General features: G+C 45.3%; 1 protein-coding gene across 2 annotated transcripts in view; it reads left to right on the top strand.

The window, feature by feature from the left end:
* Window positions 1-2016: 2016 nt before the first annotated feature.
* Window positions 2017-27295, top strand: part of CD38 (CD38 molecule) — a 39623-nt gene continuing 14344 nt past the window's right edge. For both annotated transcript variants that reach the window (XM_032773934.2, XM_075066577.1), the window contains exon 1: window positions 2017-2337. In XM_032773934.2, the coding sequence (XP_032629825.1) occupies window positions 2102-2337 (236 nt within the window). In that variant the 5' untranslated portion in view covers window positions 2017-2101. The remainder of the gene's footprint in view (window positions 2338-27295) is intronic.

Below are 27295 nucleotides of genomic sequence, written 5' to 3'. Positions count from 1 at the left end.
AAACAGTAATAGAAGCTTCTATGATAAGCTTCTATGACTAAAACCTAATGTGGATAGCGTATGTTGGTGGGAGAGCTTCTCTCGCCAACATAGCTACTACCACTAGCAGGAGCTAAAGTAATTAAGCCAGTGGGAGAGCTCTCTCACATTAGCTTAGAGTTGCTACACAGAGAGCTTATAGCAGTGGAGCTGCACTGCTAAGTTCTCTCATGTAGCCATAGCCTTCTAATACAAACCATTAAATATTACAACAGCAACAAAGAGTCATGTAGCACCTTATAGACTAACAGATGTATTGAAGCATAAGCTTTCGTGGGTGAATACCCACTTCATCAGATGCATGTAATGGAAATTCCCAGAGGCAGATATAAATATGCAGGCAGTCCCTACGTAAAAGGATAAATGGACACAAGTCAGATGTTAGGAATGGCAATATAAAAAAACCTGTAGGAGAACACTTCAATCTCCCTGGACACACAATAGCAGATTTAAAGGTAGCCATCTTACAGCAAAAAAAAAAACAAAAAAAAAAACTTCATGTCCAGACTTCAAAGACAAACTGCTGAGCTTCAGTTCATTTGCAAATTTGACACCATCAGCTCAGGATTAAACAAAGACTGTGAATGGCTAGCGAACTACAAAAGCAGTTTCTCCTCTCTTGGTGTTCACACCTCAACTGCTAGAAGAGGGCCTCATCCTCCCTGATTGAACTAACCTCCTTATCTCCAGACTGATTCTGGCCTGCATATTTATACCTGCCTCTGGAAATCAGAGTGCTATAAAATGTAAGTAGACATACCCTAACAGAAGTTGATCCAACAAAAGATATTACCTCAGCCACCTTGTCTCTCTAATATCCCAGGACCGACATGGCTGCAACTAAACTGCATACATAAATAATTGAGTTAATCAATAGTTAATTACTAATATAAATGGCAATAAAATGCAATCACATTTTAGTGTAATTAAAAAAAAAATCTTGCATTGATGATTTTGAAAATTTTTTTTCCTTTGAATAAGAAACCAGTTTCAATCTTAGAGAATAGTTTGCACCCTATCAGGTTTTATAGTATAGCCGTAGCACTTCACAATTAACAGGGTTCTGCTTAGAAGTGGTATACAGTCAGTCCAAGGTTATATGCAGAGAAGGGGCCGGGGGGAAGAGAAAGAAAAAGTGCTTTTCAGATATATTTTTCTCACTATGGAAAACATTTTGCCTTTGGTTAAAAATTGTCTGCAGGATATAAAATAATCAATGGCAAAGTACGGGTCAATCAAGTGCTCATGCTCACATTCGCAAGAGTAAGGGGACACAAATTAAAATTGAGGAAAATGATTTTCCAAAATTAAATACAGACAGCGTGGACCATTTTTACACAATTGTTTCTTGCTCTGTCTGTAGACAAACTTCTATTCCCTGTGAGCTTTACCCAAGTAAGGACTTCAGGATTTGGCACTCTACAATTAACTTGTGGAATTCAGTGAGGCAAAATAGCTTAAAAAGATTCAGAGAGGATTAAACACTGAAGAGCAACAAAATTATCTGCAGTCACTTTGTAGTAGCTTGAATAAAAGTTACAAGACTGGCAAATCCTCCCGCTTCAAGTCACAAAATAATCTCCACTTCTTTTTTGCCCAGTCTGCCCACAATATTGCATGTATGGTGGGGAGCAGGGGGTTGTAGAGAGGGGATGGGTGGGAGATGGCCTTCCTCTGAAACATCAGGGACAGGCTACTATCAGAGGTGGGTCTTTCACACTAAGTGACCCATTAATTTATTTAGGCAAGGAAACTCCAGTGACACTATGCTATCTTTGCTACATCCTTTAATGTCACAGATGCTGCTAATAAGATTGCAAATGTGCATAAACCATCCCACTGGTTTGTGTAAGTTTTGTGCTCCAGCCTGAATGAATACTGCTGTTCCGTTTGCTGTGTGGTATTTCAGCCCGGCAAGCAGTAGGTCACTGTTAGCTTCCACGTCAGTCAGCGTGTGAAGGCAGAGGGAGAGGAGGGAAGTGCCATAGGGCACATTAAAAAGCTACTTTTCTGTCTTGACTTGGAGAGCAGTTGCTGCTGCTGTTCACAAACTTCATCTACGATGTCCTTGCAAAACAGGTCCTCCAAGACACGGCAGCGTACTATCCTTTTAGTGATCATCATGGTCCTGATAGTGACAATTGTTGCTGTGCTGGCCGCTGTGCTGCTGGCAAACGGAACGAAAGAGACTAGCATGCAGCTGCTACAGTGGAAAGGCAGAGGGACCACTAAAAATCTGCAAGAAGTCATCCTTGGGAGGTGTTATAATTACATCACAACAGTGAACCCTGAGCTGAGGTGAGTAATAATTACGGTCATGCATAATATGGTGTAATGGCAAAGACAAGCAAAGAGCTAACTACTAACTCAACTGATGCATCTGATGAAATGGGTTCTAGCCCACGAAAGCTTATGGCCAAATAAATTTGTTAGTTTCTAAGGTGCCACAAGGACTCCTTGCTGTTTCAATTGAAACGATATCCCGTGTTATCAGACGAACAAGGAAAACAGAGGAATTAGAACTTAGTACAAGTATTTTGGAGCAAAACATATAAATGTCAGATTTAAAATTGGCCACACCCTGTTGAATATTTTTGGGAGAGGATTGAGGGTGGGCAAAACAGCACAGCAAAAAATGAGAGTGTGAAACAACAGTAATTTGGGGCCAAATTCTGCCTGCACATATAAATGTGCAACTCCTTCAAAAATCTCATAGAACTAAACTCTGGGCCAGAGTCTGGTAAGTTTTAATGTGTGGATGTGACAGCAGTGAAGTATAACTGCAATCTGTGAAGAACTATCAGCATGTAACATTTAACCCATATAACCAAATATGTGAGCGAATGGGAAAGAATGCAGGAGGCTGGGAAGTCATTTTTAAGAAAGATTTTACTCAGTTGCTTTTTTCCTTCTGGGAATGAGAAGAACATTGAGAAATTCCTTTAAAATATGCAAAACAGCTATTGTGGTAATGTTGGTCAGAGGATTTGCCTAAGTCCCCTTAAGCACATGGGGCTTGTGTAAAAAGATTGATTGCAACTGGTCATATGATTAGTGCTGGGGATACGCTGCAAAATATTCCATACACATGTATTTACTGAACTCCATCAGTGTGCTTGGTGCTGTACATTATACAGAGGATGAAAATTCCTCCCCTAAGGAGCTCAGGATTTGAATGAAGGGAAAGCTTACTTAAAGCGTGTTGGGGAGAGAGGGCATTTCAAGTGTAAAGGCTTGCACTGAACATATAGAAGTGGCATTTAGAGAAGCAGCTGGGAAGAGCTCTTGCAGCAGAAGGGGGGAACATGAAAGGAGGATAGGAAAGCAGAGAGTGTAGGCCAGCACAGAGCTGTGCAGAGTCTTGAAAGTGAGGAGGTCTCAACTTCTCTTCCTCCTTGCAGACAGAGGTTGAAAAATCCAGGGATTCCTTGTTGGAGAGGGAGTCTGGCAAGGGAAGCATCATCCTATCTTTTCCCAGGCCTTGCAAAATACCACCCCCATTCCCTGGAATTCAACATGGATTGGGCACTGGATTGTGCAAGGGAGCTCAGCTGAGACAGGACAGCCACTCTACACAGTACAATTCCACCCCCACACCCACAGAGTCAACATTTTCCTGCTGATCTGCTGTCATGTTTAACTTATGTGTCTGCCCACACTCCATAATGGCACTGACAATTTAAACTTAGCAAAATATTAACTGGTTTCCTGCTAGATTGCAGTAATCAACAAATCTTGCCTTCTGCTGTCCAGTGCTGAGACTATTGTATACATAATCTAAAATCTGCAGTATTTGAAGGGAAACTGTCATGATAAAAAGCCTTGACCCCAATCTTGTGATAATTTAAGCATAAGCATAATTTTAAGCATGTGAGTGGTATCACTGAAGTCAATGGAGCTATTCAAAATGTGTAAAATTAAGCCAGTACACAAAAGTGTTTGTAGGATCAGGACATCCTAGTAAAAAGAAAAGAAAAATTTCCTTGCCAATATTACTAAAAATGCATTCAATTATTACACCGAAATAACTTTTAAAGCTGAACAGTCTTTTCAATAGGTATATTATTTACTTACTTGTTAATAAGGGCACTAAAAGTGTACAGTCAGGGCATGTCTGCACTGGCAGAGTTACAGCGCCACTCAGAGAGCACTGTTGTGTATTAACGCTGTGAGGCCGTGTCTACACTGGCAAGTTTCTGTGCAGTAAAGCGTCTTTCTGCACTATAACTCCCGAAGTGTACACACTTCCAAGCCACTTAGTGTGCAGAAACTGCACAGTTGCAGCGCTGTAAAAAACCCACCCCAACGAGAGGTGTAGAGCTTTCTGTGCCGAGGCTACAGCACCTTGGTGCCAGTGTAGACACCCTGGTCAATTGTAGCACTGTGATTGGCCTCCGGGAGGTGCCCCACAATGCCTGTTCTCACCTCTCTGGTCATCGATTTGAACTCTATTGCCCTACCCTCAGGTGACCAACTATCAGGCCCACCCCATAAATTCCTTTGGAATTTTGAAAGTCCTCTTCCTATTTGCTTGGTAATGCATGCACTGGTCTCAGCGCATCTTCCCAGGTGGCTATGCCTGCAACCCCCTGCTTGGAGCAATGTCGAGCTGCTGGACTCCAGCCATAGGAATTATGCCACCTATGGACAGATTTCACGATGTATGACAGAAAAGGTCCATGACTGGGACATATTGCAGTGTAGGGTCAAAGTGAAGGAGCTGCAGAATGCCTACCACAAGGTGCGGGAGGCAAACTGCTGCACCCATGAGCTGCCAGTTCTACAAAAGGCTGGACGCAATACTCGGCGGTGACCCCACCTCCACTGCGAAGACCACTCTGGATACTTCAGTGGCTCGCATGCCAGTCAAAAGTGGACTGAACCAGGAGGAGGAAATCTTGGTCTAGGATGTGGAGGGGGACCCAGAGACATAGAATGACTCGGAGGTCAGAGATGCATGCAGCCAGGAGGAGACTAGCCAGTCACAGCTGTTGGATGTTGGTGAAGTGCAAACAGGAGAGGAGGCCCCTAGTAAGTGGATCTGATTCTGGGAATTGCTGAAGTGATTTGTTGCAGGCAGGAGGGTTGCAGAAAGCAGGCTTGTCTCCCACCACATGCCTAATCTGAGCAGTGGAACAGGCTGTTGATTGACTCCCTCACTTCACAGGAATCTCCCTCAGATCTCCAGGAAACTCTAGTGGAGATGCGGCAGCAGATTGCCCAGTATGTTCTTCGGCAGAGCTGCTTTGTTTGTTGCCCCACTAATGGTAACTTTCCTGTGCCACTGCGCCATCACGGAGAGGTAGGGGGACCATTGCTGCACACAGGCGAGTTGCATAGGGGCCAGAGCCAGGGTGGAAGCCGCAGTCTTGGAGAAGATCCTCCAAGAGTTTTTCAGTGTTGTATCCACAGACTTAACAAGTACACCACAAGAGACTGATGTGCATACATACCTGTCACAATATGCGCATACATACTAGCCTATGGCGTAAGCATACCCTATAATTTTGTGGGTGAGGAATGAAATTTGGGCCTAGGATGAAGGATTTCTGGCACTTTGCCCTATAAAAGAGGTAGCCCACCTTGAGAGAGTACTCTAAGTTAGACAAGTAAATCCTAATTTAGTTTTGATAGCTCTTAGCATTAGATTTCTTCTAAGCACTGCATCACTCACTCAAGAATTGAGAAATCTGAACTGCAAGGCTGGTCCTGTGTCTCTTATCACCAGGTTATCAAGGAAGGGTGTGAGTATACTAACCAAAGCTTTGTTGCATATAATACTATATTAGCATATGTATCTTTTGAATAGCAGTAATGCAATTGTAACTTTGTAACTCTGGGTATTTTACCATTTACTTACTATTATTGATTTTAATAAACTGTCTTTAAGGCTATATCTGTCTCATTGTGAGCTTCCAGTCATACCCCTCGAGGGTCCTTTGTAAATTCTGTGGAGCCTGATTTCGGACAAGAACTTTTATCCTCTGATCAAACAGACTGGCAAGCCTAAGACCCATACTAATTAATATTAATAATTAAATTAATAAATGTAATTCCCATATTATCCAAATTAATATTATCAGTACACCCTAAATCAGGCTACAGGAATAACTCCACTGCCACTCATGATGTGTTAGTCACAGCGAGCAGCATACTGGTCAACAGTTCGGGATCCATTCCTGCAGGGCAGGGCATGCAATACACAAATGGTTGAAAGATGGGGCCAAATGTGGATGAAAGCACTGGGATGCAAAGCAATGCATCATGGGGCACTGGGACAGGACCCAGGATGCCCCACCACCCACTCCACCTTCCCACAACTCTTAGTGGCAAAAGAGAAATGTGCTCTGTGGGATAGCTGCCCAGAGTGCACTGCTCCGAATACCACTACAAATGCCACAAGTGTGAACACGCTATAAACAAACAAAAGTGAAACTTCAGCTGCCTGCGCAATAGCAAGTTTCTAGTTACTTACAGGTTCTCAAGTACTAGACCAGGTGCGAGCAGACTTTTTGACCCAAGGGCCATATCTGGGAATAGAAGTTGTATGGCGTGCCATGAAAGCTCACAAAATTGGGGTTGGGATGTGGGAGGGAGTGAGGGCTCTTTTTGGGGGTGTGGGCTCCAGGGTGGGGCCAGAAATGGGGAGTTCATGGTGCAGGAGGGAGCTCTGGTTGGGGGAAGGGGAATGAGATGTGTGTGGGGTGTGAGGCTCTGGGGTGGGGCTGGAGATGAGGAGTTTGGCATATAGGAGGGTGCTCTGGACTGGGATCAAGGGGGTTGGAGGGTGGGAGGGGGATCAGGGCTGGGGCATGGGGAGAGGGTCAGGGGTGCAGGATCCAGGTGGCACTTACTTCAAGTGGCTTCCGGAAGCAGTGGCATGTCCCTTCTCTGGCTCCTACTCAGAGGCATGTGCACTGTACCATCTGCAGGCACCACCCCTGCAGCTCCCATTGGCTGCAGTTCCCAGCCAATGGGAGCTGTGGAAGTGGTGCTTGGGGCAGGGACAGTGTGCAGAGCGGAGTCCCTCTGGCTGCCCCTATGCATAGGAGCCAGAGGAGGGCCATGCCCTGGTTTCGGGAGCTGCGTGGAGCGGCCTCGACCTGGCTCCCCAGCTGGAGTGGGGCAAGCCCCAGACCCCTGCTCTCCATCAGGAGCTCGAGGGCTGGATTAAAATGGGCCATAGGTTGCCCACCCCTGCACTACACCAAGGCTGTAACACTTCGGGAGGAATTGTTTGTTTAAATTTAAAAAAACAAAACAAAACAATGAAAACATGTTAAGTCATGCTGACTGGTTCTAGGTTTTCAAAAAGATTTTTTAAAACAAAACCTAAAGCAGGGGTTGGCAACCTATGGTATGCGTGCCACCTTTGGCACGCAAGCCGATTTTGCCTGGCATGCATGCTGCCAGCCGGGGTCACGGCCAGCTGAGTGAAGTGGGGCTGGCAACCGGGACCCAGACTGGTGGCAGGCACACCCCCTGGTTCCCCCCTCACCACACTCATTCTGTGGCTCCTGGGAGTGTGAGCTGCCGGGGCACTGGGCCCTGAGCCTGCTGCGGCAGGGGTGGCAGCAGCAGCTCACACTCCTGGGAGCTGCAAAGCCTGAGCACAGTGAGGCGGGAGCAGGGGGGTGCATGAGGCCCACCGCCAGCATACATCCACTGCAGGAGTCCCTCCCTCCCCATCCCGGGAAGAGCACCGGGTCGCAGCCCAGGCAGGTGCAATCCATGGCTCCCCCCTCACTGCACTCAGGTTCTGCGGCTCCTGGAAGTGTGAGCTGCCGCTGCTGCCCCTGCCCCTCCCACATCTCCCCCCCTCCACTACCTCCACGTGGAGCCAGCATCTCACCAGCATAAGCCTGGTAAGGGGAGTCCTGGGGGGCAGTCAGGGAGCAGGGGGAGGGTTGGGAGTTCTGGGGGTCCTGTCAGGGGGTGGGGAGTGGTGGGATGCAGGGTGGGAGTCCCCAGGGGACTGTCTGGGAGCAAGGGTGTTCATAAGGGTTGGGACAGTCAGGGGACAGGTAGGGGGTAGGGTCCTAGGGGGGCAGTTAGGGTGGGAGGGTCTCAGGAAGGGGCAGTCAGGGGACAAGGAGCAGGGAGGCTTAGGTAGGGGGTGAGGTTCTAGGGGCAGTTAGGGACAGGGGTTCCAAGAGGGGGCAGTCAGGGGACAAGGAGCAGGGGGTGGGTTGGGGGTTCTGACCGGAGAAATCGGGGTGGGAAGTGGGAGGGAGTGGATGGGGCTAGGGCAGGTTTCTCCCCTCTTTTTTGATTGTTGAAATATGGTAACCTTAGGCGAGGAGGGAGCCAGGGGATGCATGGGGGCTGGTGCCCACATACATCCACTGCAGCCTACAGGTGCCCTGGTGGTGGGGAGAGCCGGGCCGCAGGCTGGACAGGAGGGGTGGGAGGGCGCAGCTGCTCCCCACTAGCAGTGCCACCGCCACCTTGCAGGGCTGCTGCCCCGCTGCACCATGCCAGCTCCTCCATGGCTGGGGCTCGCTGCTGGCACAGGCAGGACGCTCTGGCTCTCTGATGCCTCCAGAAGGTGGCTCCTCTCTGCTGAGCTGCTGCAGCGGCCCAAGCCGGGCAAAGCCAGTGAGTGGACTCGGGGCAGGGGCCACCTGGGCAGGGAGCAGCCCCTGGGCACGGCTGGCCCGTGGGGTCTACAAAGGCTCATTGGGGATTTGCCGCTCAATGAACTGATGGGCAAGATGGAAGTTTCGCCTACGTGGCAAAATATCCTTGCACCAGCCCTACCCTGGGGGGTGCGTGCACCCAAGATTAAGAACCATTGCACTAAACTGATATGATCTGCATTTTAATTTAATTTTAAATGAAACTTCTTAAACATTTTAAAAAACTTGTTTACTTTACATACAACAATAGTTTAGATATTCGAGAGAGAGACCTCTAAAACGTTAAAATGTATTACTAGCATGCAAAACCTTAAATCAGAGTGAATAAATGAAGACTCGGCACACCACTTCTGAAAGGTTGCTGACCCAAAGTATTGTTTGAATTTGGACCTGATAATAGCTATTTAAGGAAGACAAACTTATTTATTCTTTACATAGAAAAGTGCATTTTCTACTAAAACAAGAAAAAAAAAACCCTTAAACAATTAACATTTTAAAACAAGGTGAACAGGAAATTTCCATTTGAAATACTGACATTATTGGAGGGAAGGGGGAAGGAGGGATATATTAACTTGCCTACATCTGTAATGTTCATGCAGAGGATGGCTAAGAATATTAGCTATATGTTCTTAGCTCTGATCTTGGATTTCTCTTTCCTGATCCTACTTGACATTAGTGTAATTTTTGATACAAGTGTACATTGATCATTATTCTGTTTGAGCACCCTGATCACAAAGCCAGTGCCTCATGGACACACTGTAGAATCATACCTCAACAAACATCGTTCTTTCATGTCTAATGAAGGTTTTACAGCTTTCTCTCTATTATGGAGCACCCAAAAGATCTCGAGGAGCTTCTCCAGCATTCTTATTAACACCTTCAATCATGGACATAATTCTCTGCAACACCATCAAGCTCTACATCAGGGGTAGGCAACCTATGGCATGCGTGCTGAAGGTGGCATGTGAGCTGATTTTCAGTGGCACTCACACTGCCCGGGTCCTGGCCACCAGTCCAGGGGGCTCTGCATTTTAATTTAATTTTAAATGAAGCTTCTTAAACATTTTTAAAACCTTATTTACTTTACATAAAACAATATTTTAGTTATATATTATAGACTTATAGAAAGAAACCTTCTAAAAATGTTAAAATGTATTACTGGCACGTGAAACCTTAAATTAGAGTGAATAAATGCCGGGGTCGGCACAGCACTTCTGAAAGGTTGCCGACCTCTGCTCTACATATTTGTTTCCACCCGCACCAATCCTTCTGCTTATCTTGACTTTCAGTTCCTGGCTAAGCCACAACTTCCTACTCCTGAATGATTTCAAGATTGAAGTCCTCACACTGTATGAAAATACATTGTTCTCTGTCTAAATTTGCTACAAAGATCAGAAATTTTGGAGTCAAAAATTCTTCACCAACATCCCTTTATCCTTCTACATCTGCTTTGTTTAAGAACATAAGAACAGCCATACTGGGTCAGACCAAAAGGTCCATCTAGCCCAGTATCCTGTTTTCTGACAGTGGCCAACACCTGGTGCCCCAGAGAGAATGACAGAACTGGTACTCACATCAAGTAATCCATCCCCTGACACCCATCCCCAGTTTCTGGCAAACAGAGGCTAGGGACACCATCCTCCATGCACTTATTTAGTTCTTTTCTGAACTCTGTTACATTTTGGCCTTCCTGTGCATTTCGTAAAAAATATACTTCCTTTTGTTTGTTTCAAACCTGCTGCCTACTATTTTCATTTGCTGACCCCTAGTTCCTGTGTTACGAGAAAGAGTAAACAACACTTCCTTATTTACTTTCTCCACACCAGTCATGATTTTACAGACCTCTACCATATCCCCCTTAGTTGTCTCTTTTCCAAGCTGAAAAGTCCCAGTCTTATTAATTTCTCCTCATACAGAAGGTGTTCCATACCCCTAATATTTTTTGTTGCCCTTTTCTGAACCGTTTCCAATTCCAATACATCTTTTTTGAGATGTAGCAACCATATCTGCATGCAGTATTCAAGATGTGGGTGTACTATGGATTTATATAGAGGCAATAGGATATTTTCTATTTTATTATCTATCCCTTTCCTAATGATTCCCAACATTCTCTTTGCTTTTTTGACTGACGCTGCACATTGAGCAGATGTTTTCAGAGAACTATCCATAATGACTCCACAATCTCTTTGAGTGGTAACAGCTAATTTAAACTCCATCATTTTATATGTATAGTTGGGATTATGTATTCTAACGTGCACTACTTTACATTTATCAACATTGAATTTCATCTGCCATTTTGTCACCCAGTTTTGTGAGATCCTTTTGTAGCTCTTCGCAGTCTGCTTGGGACTTAACTATCTTGAGTAGTTTCGTATCATCTGGAAATTTTGCCACCTCACTGTTTACCCCTTTTTCCAGATCATTTATGACCTTCACCAGACCTGGAGTATTGCCAGAATGTATGCTGACTCTTTCTATGATTAATCATCTCTTCAGCGGTTTTCTTAAGTATTGCATATCCCTCTGTTGTCTTTCAGCAAAGCAAAACCCCCAAAGTGCCACAATACCATCATCAGTTACTCCTGAAATAAATCCAAAATGCACACAATGTTATATATCTATTAATGTTAACTTGGCCACAGTGCCAGTCCTGATTAATTTGCAGTGTACATTCAGTTCAGGGCAGGAGCTCCTTCCTTTTTTAACAATAATAATACACATCATTTATCTAGTGCTTTTCATCCACAGATTTCAAGGTGCTTTACAGAGATCAGTATTATCATCCCTGTTTTACAGATGGAGAAACAGAGGCACAAGGCAAGATGTGACTTGTCCACAGACAACCAGCGGTAGAGTCAGGAATTGAACCCAGGTTTCTAAAGTCCCAATCTAGTCCCTGTCTACCAGGCAACATTATCTCCCTTATTAAGATGGGCTTCCCTATTCAAGTCAGTAGGAGTTTTGTCACTGAATTCAAAAGAAGCAGGACTGATCAGACATGCACTAATGTAGTAAGCTAAATATGAAAAAAACCAAGATTAGCAAACACCACCTATGCACAATGTGGCTGAGTTACTCATCGTTGTTACAACTTTAACTTCTATACTTCATGACTTTTTCCTTTCATCTATGCTACCTAATGTTGCCCTTTTTAAATTTTCCCCTCCTCAACAAGCCTAGAAAACTTCTGTGTAACAGAAGAACATTTCAGAAAAGTGCTGAACAATTGCAAAACAGAGGTTACAATCTATAACACTTGGCAACCTTTTATCTAGAACAGTTGCTATGGACAAAGATAGTAATACTTGTAGCACAAAATAAGTCTCTGTGAAGATAATTTCAATATACAGTATTTTTAATAGGTCCATGGAGCAACTCCAATTTATACCAGCAGAGGATCCAGCTCTTTAAGTATCTGAGTACTGAGACTCTACTTAAGGTCTCTACGGAGATATTATTTGAGTGTGTTGATGCACTCTGGCCTTGAATCTGCCCCGCTCAAGGAATTCCTACTCTGTTGATATTAGCGAGACAAGCAGGGGAGGGAGGCAATATTTTTTACTGCATCTCTGATGTTGCACTCCATATGCTTTGCAAAAATGTTTATAAGTGTGAATATGATGTAACTGAAATATGCTTTATGCAAAAGGTCTCTTGTAAGGGATCATTACAAAGCTTATGATCTACTGAGTGTGTTCATCCTATTTGTTTGCATATATTATTTCTATGTTAGGAGAATAAGGTATAAACTTGTATTACTATTGTAAACATCTTAAGTGGAAGCTACTAAGGGTGCTTCAGAATCAATCACATATGAATGGCTCTGTTTACTTGCAAACCTTCCCAGGTAGTGCAAGCCAGTCCTGGAAGAATGGAGACTAGGGGTCTCGCAGGACGTGTGACCATGTTGCATGATACTGGAATCCATCTTAAATCTGGTACTTTTCCATTTAGAAGGAGGGGTGAGGACCCAGAGAAAAAGGATTTCTGCCTTGTGCCAAAACTATAAAAGGTGGCGGAACAGAACAAAGTGGGGGGCAGTCATGAGAAATCCTCAAGTTACCACCTGAGCTGGAAATAACAAGGACTATACCAGGGGAAAGGATTTGGCCCAGCCTAGGAAGGAATCTAGTCTGAAAGAAGCTTATTGGAATATCTCTGAGGGTGAGATTTACCTGTAATTAGCTTCTTAATGTATTAGGCTTAGACTTGGGTGTTTTGTTTTATTTTGCTTGGTAACTTACGTTGTTCTGTCTGTTATTACTTGAACCCGCTTAAATCCTACTTTTTATAATAAACAAAAGTGATTTTATTAAGTAAACCCAGAGTAAGTGATACCTGGGGGAGCAAACAGCTGTGCATCTCTCTCTATCAGTGTTATAGAGGGTAGACAATTTATGAGTTTACCCTGTATAAGCTTTATACAGAGTAAAATGGATTTATTTGGAGTTTGGATCCCATTGGGAGCAGGGTGGCTGGGTGCTGGAAACAGGAGTACTTGCTGAGCTGTTTTCAGTTAAGTCTGCAGCTTTGGGGGCGTAGTTCAGACCCTGGGTCTGTGTTGCAGCAGGCTAGCATGTCTGGCTCAACAAGATAGGGTTCTGGAGTCCCCAACACTGGCAAAGAAAACAGGTTCAGAGGTAGTTTCAGCACATCAGGTGACAGTCCCAAGGGAGTCTCTGTGACTGAACCTGTCACGGCACTGACTTTTTTGGTGAGAGATACAAACTTCCAAGCCACACAGAGTTCCTTTTCAGGTCTTGAAGAAGCTTGTCTCTCACCAACAAAAGTTGGTTCAAGAAAAGATTTTACTTTACCCACCTTGTCTTTCTAATATCCTGGTACTGACATGGCTACAACTACGCTGCATACTGTGCTGACAGACATATCTATCCATCTAGATTTTTGTCATGCACATCATTATAGTTATCTGAGCAGAGGTCGAACCTAGCATTCATCCCTTTTTAAGAGGTATGCAAGTGCTATATTTTAATTATTGCAAACTTGATTTGGAACAGAATAGAAACAAACATTCTCGTTTCTGCTGTGCCACTAGCTTGGTTAATAAATACTTTTTCAAGGCTGTTGTCCTGCATTACCAATGGAATCTTAAATGTTTGTGATGTGAAAGTGGCTTTGATGGATATTCCACAGTTCAGAACTTCTCTGCTTTAAGAGTAGATGAAATACTATTTTTAATTTAGTTTTGCATAGGTTTGTTTATATTTCCTCTGATCACCAGCTTTATAGTGTTTCCAACCCAGTTCCAAGCAAATGGGAAATATAGTGACAAAGTATTTTGAATAATTTCAAAGACCAAACAAATCCATAAAAAAATAAGTTTGTTTGCATGTAAGACCTTATCCAAATTCCACTGAAGTCAATTGGAGTCTTTAGGGGACATCATTAAAAAAGAATCTAAAATATATATATATTATATGTTACATTTAAAAGAAGAGAATCATGGGCCAAATCTTACAATGCAGTCTTCAGGAGTTTGGAGCAATGACTGCAGGATTTGGCTCTGTTAATAAATAAGTGAGCTAAGAGAATTTTACAATGCAAAAGTAAGAAAATCTACGTTCCTTTCGGTTATTGCTGTAGAAGTATGCAATGCAGTAATTTAAGTGTCACAATGACGACTGATGATCATTTGGATACACTGAAATTGGCTGCAGTCAGACAGAATTTGGAACAAGATGGTTCATTGGTCTATACCACCAATTCTTACTCCTGTGGACAGTTGTTGGGTCGCATATTCTGTTTGATTGGACTGTATTCCTTATCATTAGAGGTGGGCAAACTATAAACCATGAGCAGATTTGATGAATTTATCCCCCTTTCCTATTTGCAAATATGGGCCTGGATCCAGATCCCCAAAGAGTCAATGGAAAGACTTCACTGTAGTTTGGATAGGGCCAAATCTAGCCCTCACTTTTTGGCACCCATTCCTTAGCTGTGTAATGGGGTATAATAATATCTACTCACTCATTTCAAGGTGGTATGGTGGAAGTTAATTAATAATTGGTAAAATGCCTTGAGATTCTCTGATGACATTACAGAAATTCAAAGTATTCTTTTTTAGAGTTTCATTTGCCCTACATGTATTGCACAGCTCAAGGATTCAACCATATATTTGTATAAATCAGTCCTACAGCCCAAAATCAACCCAGGTACCAGAGACATGATCACTCGTGTGTGAGAATCTGCCACAAATGCATTGGATGTCTCAGCTGCCATTTGTTTGAACAAATGCTGCCCAACATAAAACTTTCTACTGCAGCGTTACACAGATATTTACCACTGTTGTTTCTCTCCCAGTCATTCTGCTGCACTTCATAGCAGTGGGGGGTTTTTGTTTTGTGTTTTCCACTCCTCCCTTACTAGTTTAAGTTTGGCTGGTTTTTGTCTGCTAAGGAGAATCATGACTGTAGACTGAGGCCTTGTCTCCATTACCAACTTTTGTCGACAAAAGTGATGTTGACACTCAAAAATCAGCATAATAAAAATCAGAATGTCATGTTCACACTCACTCCCTCTGTTGGCAGAGCACGTCCGCAGTTGTGGCACTATCGTCGACAATGTGAGAAATGCATTGGGGGTACCTGTCCCACAGTCCAGCTCGATACCTTCTGTTGCGGGAAGGCGGAGCAGATCACGACACATCTTGGGACTGGGCTCAATGTCCCGTAATGCATTGCTTTATGTCCCAGCATTCCATGGGCTTCTGGCTTTCTTTTGTGGCATTTTTCAATGACCTTCTTTGCTGTGCACCCTGGCATCTTTGTGAGAAGAGATGGATCCCGCACTGCTCTCCTGTGCTCTTACAACTGTCATGAAAACATCACAGATGGCAGTGCAGTTAATCGCGAAGTTCCTAACTGAAGAAGAGTCCCAGTTCCCTGACATGCTGCATGATATGGATAGGAGCAACTTTAAATTACTTTTGGCAGCCACAGAACAGCTGCATAGGATAGATGGTCACTTGTGCTTGGGAAACAAGCACTGACTGATGGGATCATATCATCATGCAGGTGTGGGATGATGAGCAGTGGCTACAGAACTTTCAAATGTGGAAAGCCACCTTCCTGGAACTGTGTGTGAAGCTTGCCCCAGCACTGAGGCACAAGGACACCAGAATGAGAGCTGCCCTATTGGTAAAGAAGCATGTGGCAATTGCTGTGTGGAAGCTGGTGACTCCAGACTGCTACCAGGCAGTTGCGAATCAATTTGGAGTCAGGAAGTTGACAACTGAAGCTGCATTAATGCAAGTGTGCAAGGCAATTAATCAAATCCTGCTACGAAGAACCGTGACTCTGGGAAATGTGCGTGAAATAGTGGATGGCTTTGCAGAAATAGGTTTCCCTAACTGTGGAGGGCAATAGATGACACACATATCTCAATTTTGGCACCAGACCACCTTGCAGTGGAGAACATCAGGGTAATCCGCCGGCAGGTTGCCAGACCATTTGTTTACATTTGTACAGCTGCTCGCTGCTCCCAGTGGCCACAGTTTATCATTCCCAACATTTTGTTTGCCTTTTTGACTGCCACTGCACATTGAGTGGATGTTTTCAGAGAACTATCCACAATGACTCCAAGATCTTTTTCTTGAGCATGTGACAGAGCCAGACCAGTGGGGTACAGGAGTCTGGTAGAGGGCAAACATACTGGTCACTGGATGAGTAGTTTTCTGTTCCCTGAGTGACCAGAGCCGGGGCTGCACTAGAGTAATTAGGAACCTGCTAGAACTAATTAAGGCAGACAGGCTGATTAGAACACCTGCAGCCAATCAAGGCAGGCTTATCAGGGCACCTGTGTTTAAAAAGGAGTTCACTTCAGTTTGTGGTGTGCATGTGAGGAGCTGGGAGCAAGAGGCACAAAGAGCTGAGAGGGTATGCTGCTGGATGACTGAGGAGTACAAGAAGGAAGGTCTTGCGGTGAGGATATAGAAGGTGTTGGGAGGAGGCCATGGGGAAGTAGCCCAGGGAATTGTAGCTGTACCAGGAGGTACTCTAGACAGATGCAGTCCACAGGACCCTGGGCTGGAACCCAGGGTAGAGAGCGGGCCCGGGTTCCCCCTAAAACCTCCCAACTCCTGATCCAACACAGGAAGATCTCTGAGACTAGCAAAAATCCACCAATAAGTGCAGGACCCACCAAGGTAGAGGAGGAACTTTGTCACAAGTGGTAACAGCTAATTTAGACTCCATCATTCTATATGTATAGTTGTGGCTTCCAGGACTAGCTGCTCCAAGAAGCAGTCATTTAAGGTGTCAGGTTCTTTCTTTATTCCCCCCCCGCGCACTAGTCACCTGCTAAGATTAAGGCCCTTTCTACAGTGGCAAGTTTCTGTGCAGTAAAGCAGCTTTCTGTGCTGTAATCCTGAGGTGTACACACTGCTAAGCCACTTAGTGCATAGAAATGGCGCATTTGTAGTGCTTAAAAAAAAAAAAACCACTCCAACGAGAGGCGTAGAGCTTTCTACGCCAGTGTTACAGCACTGTGGTGGCAATGTAGACACCCTGGTTGATTGTAGCACTGTGATTGGCCTCCAGAAGGTGTCCCACAAGGCCTGTTCTCACCTCTCTGGTCATCGGTTTGAACTCTACTGCCCTGCCCTCAGGTGACCAACCATCATCCCCACCCCATAAATTCCTTTGGAATTTTGAAAGTCCCCTTCCTGTTTGCTTGGTGATGCATGCAAGGTCTCAGTGCATCTTCCCAGGTGGCCATGCCTGCTCCATGCACCAGGTGATCCCCTGGTTGGAGCAATGTCGAGCTGCTGGACTCATTGGCATTTGGGGAGAGAAGGCTGTGCAGTCCCAGCTGCACTCCAGCCATAGGAATTATGCAACCTATGGACAGATTTCACTATGTATGACAGAAAGGGTCCATGAGTGGGACACATTGCAATGTAGGGTCAAAGTGAAGGAGCTGCAGAATACCTACCACAAGGCACGGTAGGCAAACTGCTGCTCTGGTGCTGCACCCACGAGCTGCCAGTTCTACAAAGAGCTGGATGCGATACTCGGCGGCGACCCCACCTCCATCACGAAGGCCCCTGTGGATACTTCAGTGGCTCATGTGCCAGTTGAGAATGGACTGAGCCAGGAGGAGGAAATCTTGGATGAGGTTTTGGAGTGGGAAAGGTACCCAGAGGCAGAGGATGACTTGAAGGTCAGAGATGCATGCAGCCAGGAACTCTTTTCTACCCCGGAGGATCCTAGCCAGTCACAGCTTTTGGAGACTGGTGAAGTGCAAACAGAAGAGGCCCCTGGTAAGTGGATCTGATTTTGGGAATCACTGAAGTGAGTTGTTGGGGACAGGAGGGTTTCAGAAAGCAGGCTTGTCTCCAACCGCATGCCTAGTCTGAGTGGTGGAACAGGCTGTTGATTGACTCCCTCAATTTACTGGGCAATCCGCTGCCGCAGGTTCTTTGTCAGAGCTGCTTTGTTTCGTGCCCCATTAACAGTAACTTACCCGCACCACTCTGTCACTGTGTGGGTGGGTGGGGGTGGGTGAGCTGCATAGGGGCCAGGTGGAAGCTGCAGTCTTGGAGAAGACTCCCTCAATTCCCGGCTCATCCTCAACAGTAAGATATCTTCCATAAAGAACACATCCTATGGAAAGTGTTGGACAGGAATGATTATCAGGCCCCCGCTACAATGCTGGGTCTCCCCAAGAGCATGCCCGTGTATAGCAGGGTCTGGTCCAGGAAGAGCGATTTACCTGCCCCTGCGATTACTCAGCATTTTGGGGGTCTTGTGGCTCATGTGTGCTTACCTGGGGTCAGCTAGTTAGTGACAGGTGAGATAGTACTGGCTGTGTTTTAAATCACTGTTGCAAACAATACTGCTTCTGTAAAATGTTGTGTTTAAACTTCACAGAGATGAGCTTGGGAGCCCAGCCTCCCTCTTTGTTATCAGTGGCTGAACTATTGCGACCGAATTAGAAAGCTGCCAAGAAGAACTAAGGAGGACTTTCTGTGTGATGTTATGATGCACTCTGCTGCCGAGGAACAGGAATTGGAGGAGTGGCGGGACAGCGAGAAGAGGGACCGAAAGGAGAATACGGCATGCCACAATGAACCCACGGAGTGACTCTTAAATGTAATGGAGCTCCAAGCCGACACAGTCCAGGTGATACTAGCTCTTCAAACTGAGCAGCTCCACACCCGCCCTCTCCTGCATCCGCTGTTGCAAACTCTTTCCTATGTGCCCCACAGACACCGCCAAGACACCATTATCAACTTCCTGACTCCAGTCTCTACCTGAGCCATTCTCCTCCTCCTTCCTCACACTCCAGCACTGTGGACTTCCAGTACCCACAGCACTCAACACCCATCCCTCTGCAGTTAGGCCCTGCTGAAGTACAGCACCAGCTGCACTGTACTCCAGAGGAGAACATTGGATATAATCCCTGGATCAGGGGTGAAAGTAATTTACAGGATTTACTGGTACTGCCGGAGTCCTGAGGGGGGCGTGGCCTCATCTGGAAGGGACGTGGCCTCACAAGATTTAAAGGACCAGCTGTGGCTGGGAGACCCAGGGCCTTTAAATCAACCAGGGCCTCCCAGCTGCAGAGGTAGCTGGGAGGCCCCCAGAGTTCAGGGGCAAATTAAAGGGTCTAGGGCTCTGGCTGCCACGGGGAACCCTGAGCTTTGCGGGGCTGGGGCAGGTATTTAAAGGGCCAAGAGCTCCTGCCGCTGAGGGGAGCTCCAAGCCCTTTAAATCCTGGCCCCAGGCTGGCCACCGGAGCCGCAACCGGGATTCAAAGGGCTCTAGGCTGCCTGCAGCGGCGGGGAGCTCTGAGCACTTTAAATCTCAGCTGCAGTGGGAGGTTTAAAGGGCTCTGGGCTGACCACAGCTGCGGCAGCCAGAGCCCTTTAAATCCAGCCCCCGCCTGACCACTGGAGCTGCAGGTGGGGGTGGGGGGGTTAAAGGGCTCTGGGCTGCCAGCTGTGGCAGGGAGCCCAGAGCCCTTTAAATCCCTGCAGCGAAAGCGGTGCAGGCTGGCACGGCGTACTGGCTCTTGCTGGTACGCTGTACCGGCTTACTTTCAACTCTGCCCTAGACATACCCAAATCTTTAGCCATCCCAGGACCCCTCCTCCTGGGACCTTCGCTTCCCCCATACATTAGCAGGGAGAGGTATTTTTTTGTTTGACTCTTCTCCGGTTATCTTTTAATAAAAGAATTGTGTTGGTTTGAAAGCAAAAAAAGAGCTCTGCAAAGCAACATGCAATTATGTTAAACCCCCTTATTTCATCATGTGCACCAATCACCTCCTAGCATTACAAGCAATCCTGAGCATAGCAACAAATATTAGTGGCTTTCAGCTTAAAATTGCTGCCTCAAGGCATCCTTGATCCTTAAGGCCCTATGCTATGCTCCTCTAATAGCCCTGGTCTCTGGCTGTTCAAACTCAGCCTCCAGGTACTGTGCCTCTGCGGTCCAGTCCTGAGTGAAGCTTTCATCCTTCCTTTCACAAATATTATGGAGTGTACTGCATGCGGCTCTAAGCATAGGAGTATGGTCATCGGCCAGGTCCAGCTTCCCATATAGGCAGTGCCAGTGGGCCTTTAAATGGCCAAAAACATACTCAGTCATTTTTCACTTCCTCAGCCAGTTGTTGAACTGCTACTTGCTGCTATCAAGTTGCCCCATGTATTGATTCGTAAGCCATGGCATTAAGGGGTAAGCGGGGTCTCCCAGGATCACAATGGGCATTTTGACTTCCCCTATGGTGATCTTCTGGTCCAGGAAGAAAGTCCCTGCTTGCAGCTTCTTGAACAGGCCAGTGTTCCGAAAGATGCGTGTGTTATGCACCTTTCCGGACTAGCCTGTGTTAGTGTCTGTGAAATGTCCACGATGATCCACAAGCACCTGGAGAACCATGGAGAAATAGTCTCTGATTAATGTACTCAGTGGCTAGGCGGTCTGGTTCCAGAATTGGAATATACATGCCATCTCTCACCCCTCCCATTTGTGCAAAGCCATCCACAATGTCATGCACATTGCCCAGAGTCATGGTCTTGCACACTTCCATCAACACGAGTCCAATGGTCGACTTTCCTACTCCGAACTGGTTAGTGACAGATCATTAGCAATCTAGAGTAACCAGATTCCACAGTGCAATCACCACGCGCTTCTCCAACGACAGGGCAGCTCTCATTCTCATGTCCTTGTGCTGCAGGGCTGGGGCGAGCTCATCACACAGTCCCATGAATCTGGCTTTCCTCATCCGAAAGTTCTGCAGCCACTGCTCGTCATCCCAGACATGCAGGACGATGTGATCCTAGCACTCAGTGCTTGTTTCCCGAGCCCAAAAGCAGCGTTCCACTGTGGTCAGCACCTCCATGAATGCCACAAGCAATCCTCATGTCATAGCTACTATGCATGGCAAGATCAATGTTGCACTCCTCTTTCCTTTGTAGTTTAAGGAATAACTCCCACTGCCACTCATGTTAGTCAGAGCGAGCAGCATACTGGTCAACAGTTCGGGATCTATTCCTGCAGCCTGAAGAGGCAGAGTGCACAGTACACAAATGTTTGAAAGATGGCACCAAGTGCGGACGGAAGTGCAGGGATTTCTGGGATGCAAAGCAATGCCTCATGGATCATTGGGACAGGACCCAGGATGCCCCGCAACCCCCTCTGCCTTCCCACAAGTCTTAGCAGTAGAAGAGAAAGAGGTGCTCTGTGGGATAGCTGCCTAGAGTGCACCGCTCCAAATACTGCTGCAAGTGTGAACACGCTATTGCACAGGCAGCTGACAGTGTGAACACACAACAGCAGTTTCCCTTCAGCGCTCTCTGAGCGGCGCTGTAAATTTGCTAGTGTAGATGTGCCCTAAGGGATATAAGCCTCCTTGTATATTCAGTGATGAAAAGTATTGGCTAGCCACTCTTTATATCCATTTGTAGGGGGCCTAGCACAATGACGGACATCCCACTCCTGACAGAGGCTTTTAGGTGCTCCATTCATACACATATAGAATGAATAATCAATAAATAAACTGTTGTGTTCACTTACCCATTTTTCTGATATAGTGTCAATGACGATAAACACAGAGAACTTTTCTTCTTTTGATTTCCATAGAACTTTTCAAACACTTGTATTACAACTTAATTGTCCCTTCTGTACTTGACCTCCTTCTGATCCCTCACTTCTTCCACAAGGTGGCAGTGTTCACCTTAAATTCAGCTCTAATGTCTGTAAACCTTTGAAATAGAGACTAGAAAGACTAAGGCCACGTCTAGACTACGCGCCGTATCGGCGCGTTAAAATCGATTGCTCTGGGATCGATATATCGCATCTAATCTAGACGGGACATATCGATCCCTGAGCGCGCTTATATCGATTCCGGAACTCCACCAACCCCAACGGAGTTCCGGAATCGACATGGCGAGCCGCGGACATCGATCCCACGCGGTGAAGACGGGTGAGTAAATCGATTTTAGATATTCGACTTCAGCTACGTGAATAACGTAGCTGAAAGTGCGTATCTAAAATCGATTTTATCCCGTAGTGTAGACCAGCCCTAAAATACACCTACTGTGGCTGGGTTTGGGGATTGATCCAGAGTAATGATGAGACAGAGCAGGTCCTGATGAGGGAAGGAATGGTGAAAGAAAATAAAAAGTTTAAAAAATGTATAGGAAAAAAGCAGCAGTTACTGTGCAGACTAGTGTTCCAGTGTAAGATGCAAGACTAATAGTACTTACAAATGCATTTTGTAGTTTGAGCACCCCACACCAAGACACACCAACTCATCAGGCCAAAAGTTTAAAAATAACACATCTGGTATAAAAGTCCACTATTAACCCACAACCACAGCAGTACAAGCAGGGCCGGACCCAGGCCCCAGCGCGCCAAGCGCGTGCTTGGGGTGACATGCCGCGGGGGGCGCTCTGCTGGTTGCCAGGAGGGCAGCAGGTGGCTCCGGTGGACCTCCCGCAGGCGTGCCTGCAGAGGGTCCGCTGGTCCCGCAGCTCCGGTGGAGCATCCGCAGGCACGCCTGCAGGAGGTCCACCAGAGCCGCGGGACTGGCGAGCGGCAGAGAGCTCCCTGTGGCGTGCCGCCGTGCTTGGGGCGGCAAAATGGCTAGAGCCGGCCCTGAGTACAAGCATCTACAGCAGGGTGAGACTTCAGCCAGTAAGACCAGAAGCAGTCAAAGCAAGGACTGCTGCACTGGGGAGCAGGGGTAAATTGGGGTCCAGCCGGGGCCACCTCTCCCCCAGCATCCTCCTGGATGATGTTTGGAACTGTGTAGGGGAACCCCTCAAACACTCTAGGGGCACTGGGATCGAGGTGGTGCCTTCCTTCCCTCTCCCCTGTGGTCTTGGGGGCAGAGAGGAGCCAGCCAGAGACTCCAGCAGAAAGCAGAGGTCTCTGGGCATTCAGAGAATTTTCTAGAGTTTTGACTGGACTTTCTCTCCCTTGGGCTGATTGGCTGTTTGCTCTGACACTCCCCTGCCACCTTACCTTCATCTCACCTGCCCCCTTACCCTCTTCTCCTCTGCCTTGTCCCTCAGACTCTCTTCCTTTCAGCTGATCCTCACCTAAATACCCCTCTTCACAAAAAATTACTGTGGTGCTAACATGGTATGTGCTCCCATCACATTGTTCCCTCTGCTTATGGGTCACCTCTAGTCTTCCGCCATGTGTCTGTCCTGTCTATTTAGAGTGTAAGCCCTTCAGGGCATGAACCATCTACTACTCTCTTTGTATGGCTGGATAGCCCTTAGGGATTACCATAACAAACAATAATTAATAGAAGGTTGACAAACTGAGCCCCTGGACCAGACGGGGTCCATTTGATGTACAAATCTAGCTCATGATGGATTAAGACCTTTTAGAGTACAATCTCTCCTTAAAAAAATATGGTTCTAGCTCTTCTGGCTGTGCAAATAACTCTGACAGCAAACCAAAGTTCTTAGAGAGGTGTGAACTGCTCCCATTCATCAAAATCATGATTTATTCTGAAGCCTAATGATGGCTCTTTATGGGCCAGATTTCCAAACCGAGATGCACAATTGCATTTCTAATTTTGGTGATCAATGACAGTGGTTAAGAAGGCAAGTCGGGTAAGTGCATGCACAAAGGACCAAACAAACAAAGAACATAAATAAGTGCCCCAAAAGCATCAAGCATTATTCTTCCTCCTTCCCCCACAAGTGATATCAAATGCAACAGAAACTCTACTAACCAAGGACCAGATCCTCTACAATGGTCTTTCACCAGCTTAAATCACTAAACATTCAGGGCCAGATCCTCATGTAACTACAAAAGGTCCATATTCTACCTTTGACATTTTGGTAAACCACCCATTGACAGAGGGGATTGTTTATGGCTGTTACTTTGTAGCCCTCTCCCAGGGATCATAATTAAAATAAAATTTGGCCTTTTGCTATCAGGGAGTATGACAATGGAAAGAAGCTGTTAGCCTTGCTGGAAGTCTCTGCTGAGCATGGAGGAGAGCAGTCCAAAGTCACAGGCCCCCCAGTTAAGAAGGTCCTTATGCTATGTTGAGTCATTGCAGCCACCCCATCAGAGGGGAGTGAAATCCTCATAATGAAACCAGACATACTAGGCACAGGAGCACTTTCACTGTTTGTCATGAATTTAAACTCTGTTCCATTGCCACATTTTCATAGTGTAATCAGCAAAACTGCAGTCAGCAGGAGCACACGATGCTCTCTGCCTCACATGGGGCACTCTGCACCTGACAGCATGATGCCCTAAAAATGCATTTTCCAAAGCGGAGTTTAAAATGGTGTACTTTTCATGAAGTAAATGAAACCCTAAGAGGCCAAATTCATCCTTGGTTAACTACTTTTAAATCAATCAATCAATTTAATTACATTAGGGATGAATTTGGTTCTGTATGTTCAGTTTAAGAGGGGAAAAAAATTGCAAAGTGAAAAAAATACCAAGAACTATATTAATCATAAGCCTCCAGAACACCACCTCCTAAAATTGCCCTTGCTTTTCTTCAAATGGACAGCAAAGAGTCCTGTGGACCTTATAGACTAACAGACATATTGGAGCATGAGCTTCCGTGGGTGAATATCCACTTCATCGGATGCATATATTGACCCACGAAAGCTTATGCTCCAATTCGTCTGTTAGTCTATAAGATGCCACAGGACTTTTTGCTGCTTTTACAGATCCAGACTAACACGGCTACCCCTCTGATACTTCAGATGAACAGATACCCTTTCCCTGTTAGCCAGTTCAATCAGACTCTCATACAGATCTGCAATATACAATGTTCCAGAGGCCTTCCATTTTACTAAAGTGCATATTAACATCTGGCCACTCACATAGCTCCTACTGGAAATGTTCTTGGCTCTAATTTAGCCATGGTATATTAATAAAATCTTCCTTTAAAAAGGTGGATGACTAGAAATATGCAAAGTCATGACCAAATATAAGCTAATGCTTTCCCCCAAAGTGCACAGACATGAGGACAATCTGAAAATATATTTACAGTACCTATTCCATTTAACTGGACAGTTACCAATTTCTAGCTAGCTCTTTTTTGACGTTGTACTCTGTACGATTCTACAACCTTTAAAAGAGAGAGACAGGCCTGCAGAATCAGGACCCAAGTTTTAAGTCTTTAGCAGATTTTACAGTTTTCTTTTTGTGCGTGTTATCACCATTTCATCTATATCATGTCTCAAGTTTCTAGTTCTGTCTTCTCTAATTGTAGTCAATGAGCACTACACACTAGATAGCAGTTACCTTCTGTGTAATGTAAAAGGAGGCTTCAGAACTCCTGTGTAGTTCAGAACTTCAAGGTCAACAGCAGGACTCTTATGAATTCTAGATATTCTAGGAGTTGGTGCTTATCTAGATTATCTTTGAAAGTTTTGAATTTTTAACTACTTCATTTTTATGTGCCAACTATAAATACAACCCTATGTAACGTACAGGGTTTCTTTTAGTATTTGAGGTAGAATCTGTGTTCCACAAGAGAGTTGATTCAAAGTAAGATAGTCCTTCTCAAAGCAAACCAATGAAAAATTTTTTGCTCAGTTTTATAGACTGAGTTATCCTAGAACATAAATGTTCTGCATATATGGGGACAGTGGAAATGAAACATATTGCTGGCTGGATTTATTTGCATGTTGAGGGTCCGGGTTCTTCCTTTTTTTGAACTATTGACATGACCTTGTTTCTAAAATACCCATTTTGGTGTCTCATTTTTATTTGCCATCCAATATAGTGGCTGCTTCATAGTAAAAGCAGGAGGAACATTCCACAGATGTGGAAATCTAAATCCTACCTCTTCAATGATTTTAGATGTGTGTATATCTTCCTACTGTATTTTCCACTGCATGCATCTGATGAAGTGGGCTTTAGTCCACGAAAGCTTATGCTCAGATACATTTGTTATTCTCTAAGGTGCCATAAGTACTCCTCGTTCTTTTGACTATACACTGATTGTTCCAGTGGTATGGAGGCAGTGCTATCTAATGTAAAGAGAATAGAAATGAGATACTGCGTGTTCTTGAGGAAAATCAACACTGCGTCTCTCAGTTTGCCTGTCTACTACTCAGATGGGCACCATATAAAAGCCTAGATTGACTTGGGAAATAGTGATAATTCTTCCCTACATCACAGAGCTGTTGGATAGCTTAATTCAATAGTGTGTGTAAAGTGATTTGAAATCCTTGGATGAGAAGTGTAAAGCATTATCATGGCGTTACATTCCTTAGGTCACTTGGGACTATTTTTGACAGTCACACCATGACCAAATACCAAACTGCATAGTTCCCACGATATCCGCTGGTAACAATGCCGTAGAGCTGTCTGTGGTGCAAGTTCCTTAAAATAAATGTCACCTCTTCACTATTATTTCATACTGCCCAGAGGAGTACTAGGCACTTCACAGAAAGGGGGGGGGGGGAACACACACACACACACACACACACACACAAAACAGTCCTTCTTAAAAGAGCTTTTGCATGGGACACGCTGAGTGGTGGTGAGAAATAATGGGGAAGGGAATGAGTCAGGGAAGGAAAAAGATCACAGCATTACAGTTATGCAGATGCTCAGTTTGGACATCCTCATCTCAGGGTGACTCATTTCAGGTGTTTAATTTTCATAAAAAGAAGAACATACAGCTACAGCATTGTGACAATTACTGACTAACTTATTATGAACAGGAAAGAGATGACTTTTCAAGAAGGAATTTAAATGACATGGAGCTGGTACCTTGGCAGAGCAGAGAAGGGAGGATATTCCATCCACCAGGGACAACATGGAAAAAATATACTAGACAGACAATTGTGAGTTGATGTTTGTACACAAGTGTTAGCTTAATTCATTATCTTAATTCAGTACCTCAAATACAACAGAACAGATGGTGCTGATTAGTCTCAAGAGCATCAGCAAGACTCACATAGTGAAGATTTAGAAATGGGCAGAGTACCATTTCACTGGAGCTCAGCAAAAGTCTCAGAAATTTCATTCCAAGCCTACATATTGAAAAGTGACCTCAGCCTGGCACAGTGCAATGAATTACCATTTAGCAATACAAGAGAAACTCTCAGCACTCACTTGTCTTTCAAAAAAAAAATAGAGCTCTGCTCCCTTCTAG

This window comes from Chelonoidis abingdonii, chromosome 5 (assembly GCF_003597395.2).
Source record: "Chelonoidis abingdonii isolate Lonesome George chromosome 5, CheloAbing_2.0, whole genome shotgun sequence".
In the NCBI taxonomy this organism is placed as follows: domain Eukaryota; kingdom Metazoa; phylum Chordata; order Testudines; family Testudinidae; genus Chelonoidis; species Chelonoidis abingdonii.
Note: the sequence above shows the minus strand (reverse complement) of the source record. Positions and strands in the feature narration are given on the sequence as shown.